This window comes from Myotis lucifugus, unplaced genomic scaffold, assembly GCF_000147115.1.
Source record: "Myotis lucifugus unplaced genomic scaffold, Myoluc2.0 scaffold_10252, whole genome shotgun sequence".
NCBI lineage: Eukaryota > Metazoa > Chordata > Mammalia > Chiroptera > Vespertilionidae > Myotis > Myotis lucifugus.
This window is the reverse complement of record NW_005881300.1, coordinates 1-5,842: the sequence shown is the minus strand read 5'-3', so window position 1 is coordinate 5,842 and position 5,842 is coordinate 1. Positions and strand designations below refer to the sequence as shown.

The 5,842-nt window shown below is 44.3% G+C and overlaps 1 protein-coding gene across 1 annotated transcript; it reads left to right on the top strand.

Moving 5' to 3' along the window:
* Window positions 1-589: 589 nt before the first annotated feature.
* On the top strand, window positions 590-5,342 carry LOC102434925 (ATP-dependent RNA helicase DHX8-like; the record flags this gene model as incomplete). The annotated part of the gene is made up of 5 exons (XM_006109473.3): window positions 590-797; window positions 2,442-2,527; window positions 2,928-3,000; window positions 4,082-4,167; window positions 5,233-5,342. Coding segments are annotated over exons 1-5 (503 nt in total), but the record flags the coding sequence as incomplete, so codon positions are not given.
* Window positions 5,343-5,842: the final 500 nt, after the last annotated feature.

Here is a 5,842-nt window from a genome sequence, read left to right as displayed (position 1 = left end):
TTACTGTGTCAGGCTCCTTGCATAACTATCTCGTTTAGTCATCACCTGAACCCAGTTGGAGCATCATCATCCCAATGAACAGAAGAGAAAACAGGCCGCTGAGATTAATTTGCCCAAGATCACTTGTCCATTGCCTCACGTGTAAAATGAGTTAGTAACAGAACTAGACTCCATTGCCTGCTGGTTTGTTACAGAGTCGCCTGAGATAGTCATGAGCTACGAAGAGGCACAGCCTTGGGAATATAGGGGTCTGTTGTAAAGCAAGTTTTGCCTTTTCCCCTTGAATTTGGGTCTCTTTTTCAAGGCTTCTAAAGCGCAGGCGCCCTTTGCGCGGGCCACGGTCGCCCTCTGCCGACGCAAGAAAAGGAACGCGCTGAGAGCGACTGTTTCCGGGCCTGAGAGTCCGCCAAGAAGCTCGCTGGCCTGTAGAGGGCGCCATCCAGTGTGCAGAGTGGCCCACTCGGCCGTCCCTTCCTTAGCCACTTCCTGTCTGATCTCTATGATCCACCCGGTTACGTCACGGGAAGTTCCTGGAGTTTTCAATTTATCGTAAACAAAAGGGATGTGCCCCGACCCGGAAGTGGAAATTGGAACCGGGTCGGTGTAGCTCCGAAGGCCATCGGTGAGGAGGCGGGGGGAAGCCGTAGCCATGGCGGTGGCTGTGGCCATGGTGGGAGCCGTAAACGGGACGGAGCTAGGCCCCGCGGAAGAACTCGCCAAACTCGAGTATCTGTCTTTAGTGTCGAAGGTTTGCACCGAGTTGGACAATCACTTGGGGATCAACGACAAGGATCTGGGTGAGCTCGGGGAAGTTTCCGCGGCCTCCGGGCTTGGGGTCGAGGGAAGCGGAAGGAGAAATGGGTTGAGGGGCTGGGTGTGTGTCCGTAGGAATCTCTCTCTCTCAGAGACTTGGGCCCAGGAAACCTGCGGCCGTGGCCTCCGCATTAAGAGCTCTCCGGGCGGAGTTGTTAGATACCATTTTCCAGGGCTGTCAGTGAAACCCAGAGCGGCCATCGCTGCTTGCTCTCCCCCCCCCCCCCCCCCCAGCCTCAGAGAAATTAAGCAGCATTAACAACAGCAGCTGCGTCGTCGTCGTCGTCGTCGTTGTTGTTGTTGAGGATGATGATGATGATGATAATGATGGTAGACATTATTCTTCTTGCACCGGCTGCTTGTTGAGGAACTTTAAGGCAAAGTAATCAATACGCCGTTGTGGGATCTCTTGGGGCGGCCTGACCTGGCCCAAGATATCCCACAATAACGACCTGTGAGGGCTGTTGTGAGGATCATGGGACGGAAGCACTTAGCATAGCGATTGGCATGTAGTAGATGGTCAAAAAGTCTTAACCACTGGCACTGTTGTTATTAAGTCCATTGTAGCCTGATGGCGTTTGGTTTTCACTTACTGTCATCAAACAGGTAAAGGCACATTCCAGCATGGAAATGGTATGTTAGGACTAATTTATGTTCGTTATTCAGATCTTCCATGTTATTGTTATTTGTTAGGATTAAAATCCGAATGAAATCATTCAAATTTTCTCCTAGGACTCACAGTTGGAGGCATATTATCTCAGCTTATCCTAAAATGCACTTCTCTTCTGAAAGTCTCTTAATTATTAAGTAGCTCTAACATTAGAAGTTTCAAAAACTAGGCAGGTTTACGGAGAAAAATTTGGGGGGCAAGTGAGTCTTTTATTAACTTGGAGATTGTACCATCCAGCGGTTGCCCGGCCCTCATATATAGAGTCTGCCTTTCCAAAAGCTGTAGAAAGCATCCTGTGCATGCATCCGTTGCGAGTGTGTGTATGTGTGGGTGTATGTATGGGCTCATGCTTTCAGACATTGTAACCTCTAGCTAGTAGTTTCATAGAAGAGATTACGATGATATGGGACAAGGAGGTCTTCCTCCCTTACATTCACTCAGAGGCCTGGTGAGCCATTTTGTAGTGACAGCTTTTCATTTGTGAAATTTAACTAGAGCCCTGGTTGGGTGGCTCAGTTGGTTGGGGTATCATCTGTACACCAAAAAGGTTTTGGGCACACACCATGTTGCAGGTTTGATCCCCAGTTGGGGTGCATATGGGAGGCAACCAGTCGATGTTTCTCACTCTTCCTTCTTCTCTCTCTAAAATTAATAAACATATTCTGGGTGAGGATTTTGAAAAATGAACTAGAATAAGAATACCTTTCTTTTTACTAGATGGGATGCTGCCTGATTCATGAATTGTTCAATAAAGCCAATGAGATCTTTTAAAAAATTTAGCTGGAACCGACATGGATAATCTTGGTAGTCTAAGTTCTCTTCCTTTACCCTTACTGGATGGTGGTCTTTGGTTTTTATGACTTTGGATAACCTAGTTAGTTTTGGTTATAATATTTTTTTAATTGATTTTTTTTGCTCAAGTCTCCATTCTTGTTTTAATTTCTTTTCTCTCTTGCAGCTGAATTTGTGATCAGTCTTGCTGAGAAAAATACCACCTTTGATACTTTTAAGACTTCTCTGGTCAAAAATGGTGCAGAATTCACGGTATGTGTGTCTGGAGACCCCTGCTTTCTTTTACTGTCACTATTGAATTTTAATTTTGATAGGATTTAATTAGGGTTTTGATAGAGAAAGGAGATACTTTGTACATACCAATCTGATACATCATTAAGTGTATAATTTTTTTTATTTTTCAATTACAGTTTATGTTCAATATTATTCTGTATCAGTTTCAGGTGTACAGCATAGTGGTTAGACAATCAAGTGTAATGTTTTCATGCCACTAAGCAGTGGTGATGTAACTGGATTTCCTCTGACACTTTTCTAGAAAAATGGGGCAGGCAGGGATAACCACTCTTCTCTAAACTTTAGAGGACATCCCTCTTCTTAGTGTTTTAAGCACTGATCCAGGAGCTGACAATTTTTGTTCTGTTTGTTTTCAAAGGATTCTCTTATTAGTAACTTGCTGCGTCTCATACAAACCATGCGGCCTCCAGCAAAGCCTTCTACTAGCAAAGGTGAGCAGAGCTGCTAGCTGAGCTTAGCCTCCAGAATGGTGTAGACTGTCAAGCATTCTGTTTCTGGTTTGATGCAAATCTAGTGTGGAAGTTCATTTGTTAACCATTAAGAATATTGTGTTTGTTTCGCTTGTTGCAGCTGCTGAACAAGTAAATGTTGTAGTAAAATTTTTCAAATGACTTAAAGTTAAAATTGTGAGAATTATAAGACATAACCAACCAAATGAATACTGATACACTTCCCGATGCCCACATAGTTTGTTGAGGTTTTATAATCAACTAGGGGCCCAGTGCATGAATTCGTGCACCTTGAAAGGAACTGTGGGCCGTGAGGCTGCAGTGGGCACAGGGGCAGGTCTCGGCTCATCCTCCGTGCTCCCACCATGGCCCCTGGTCCCCTGTCTGCCGGCAGCCCCGCTCCCACCGCTGCTGCTCCCACAGCTGCTGCTGATGGTGTGGAGCGATTGGGGCTGGCACCAAGGAGCGGGTGCGAGTGGGGCTGGTGCTGTAAGTGTGTGCGAGCGGCGGCTGCTGCCCAGATCGCCCCTCAGGAGCAGAGGGAGGTGGAGAAGCCCTCAGGGACAATTGGGGCTGGCAACTGCTGCTCACACCCGCTGACGGCGCTGAGCGGTCAGGACCAGCACCAGACGCCGGCAGCAGGTGTGAGTGCCAGGTAGAACCGTGGCACGCAAGAGCTAGGAATTTTCAGTAACCACCAGAGGCTTGCCCTGATGACAGCGACTGGTGCCCTGCCTTGGTCTGGCGCCTCCACTCACCTGCTCCACCATTCCACTGCTACTGATGCCCGCCATGTTCCGCACGCACCTCCTGGTGGTCAGTGCGCACGTCATAGTGACCCGTTGTTTGGTTGTTCTGCCGTTCGGTCTATTTGCATATTAGAGTTTTATATATAGAGTTTTATTTTTAGAAAATTAAATTATGTTTCTAGTGATATATAAGAGTAATATGTAGAAAAGTTCCATGTTCTGCTTTTAGTTTGATGCAAATCTAATGAAGTTCTTTTGTTAACCATTAAGAATATTAAATATATCTTTTCTTTTAAATTCTTTCATGAAACAAGATCCAGTTGTTAAACCCAAAACTGAGAAAGAAAAGCTGAAAGAACTCTTTCCAGTCCTTTGCCAACCAGACAACCCTTCTGTTCGGGTACTGATACCATTTTGAGAATGTCTACTCTAACTGCATGTTACCCCCACCCAGTCTCTTTTCTTTGTCTCATTAGTTAATTTTTTTCTTTCTCTCTTTTTCCATTACTTATTATTTTAAGTTTTCCTTTATTGTAATATATTTTTCAAAGTGAAAATATTTGAATAATGTTAAAGGGTTCAAGAATGATATTTGAAGGAAATGAGATTAGGAATTGTGGAAAGCTGTGAATAGGGATATGAAATAGGTATGAAATAACTTAAGGTTCTGGAACAGATGCCTGATGTGTAAAATTAGATTTTTTGCTCCATTACTTGTTAGACTGTCTAATTTTTGAAATGTTTTGGTTTTAAAATTTTATTTTAGCAAGTATTTATTGAGTATCTACTATGTGCCAAGCACTGTTCTAAGTACCAGGGATACAGCAGTGAACAAGGTAGATTAGAGTTTCTGCCCTCTTGGAGATGGTTACATTCTAGTATTGGGGTGGAGGCAGGAAATAAATATGTAAACTCCTGTAGCAGAGAGGAGACAGGCAATAAACAAATAAGTAAGCACATATGTATATGTAGCTGACAGGGGTAAGAACTATAGAAAAAATCAAGCAGGTGAAAGGGAGAAGCAAATGCAGAGGGAGAGTTGCTTTTTAAAAATTTTAGCATCTATTTTCTATTTATAATCTTTGTTTGCATTGCTTTCACAGAAGGGGTGATATCTAATTTCCTTCCATAGCCTTGCATTAAGGACAAAGGGGATTTGCCAAATGTAGAAGTGACTTCCAAGAGCCTTTGCTCATACCTCTGCCTCTATCTCAAATTGTGTTGGGAATCTCTACCCTCCCTCCCCCCCCCCGCCCCTGCCGCTTCCTTCACATAGGCAGTTAGCAATGTGGAGACTGTCAGACTTATAGTACCTGAAGTACAGATTTTTTTTATAAGTGTTTATTTGAGCCAAACTGAGGACATTGTCAGAAAACAAGCTCTCAAATGCTCCTGAAGTACAGATTTTGAGTGATATTCTCCCCCCACCTCTTCTTCTCCTAACTTTTCTCCTCTGCCTCTGTAGACCATGCTGGATGAGGATGATGTGAAAGTCGCTGTGGATGTCCTGAAAGAACTGGAGGCTTTAATGCCCAGCGCAGCAGGCCAGGAGAAGCATAGAGATGCTGAGCACCGGTTTGTCCTGATGTCCTATCTTTTGGAAGTTTAGCATACTATGATAGTTGAATTTTGCGGACCAGCCAAGGAAAATTTTGGCTAGTGCCAAAATTTGGTAATGGCTAGTGCCCTTCTTTCAGACCAGTAATGGGCAGAATTTCTTTATCACTGGGGATTTTCACATTACAGAAAGTTATTATGATTAATGACACTTAAATCAGCCATATCAGTTGATTAGAAATTGATTTCGTGTTTGAAGTGTTGCAGAGCCATTTCTTCTTTCCTCGGTCTTCAGGAGATCTGCCCCTTGCCTGATTGAGACAGATAAGAGTCTGCTCAAATTTTGGGCTAGTTGACAGAATCTTAGACTGGCCATACAGCGTCGTCACGCGTGAGGATGAGCGAGTATGCTCGCACATAGTGCGCTAGATACGTGTCTACGAGAGTGAATAGTGGCGTCTCAGAGCTCGAATGTGTATGTGCGCTCTCATTCTTTATTGATCTCGCAGGGATATGTC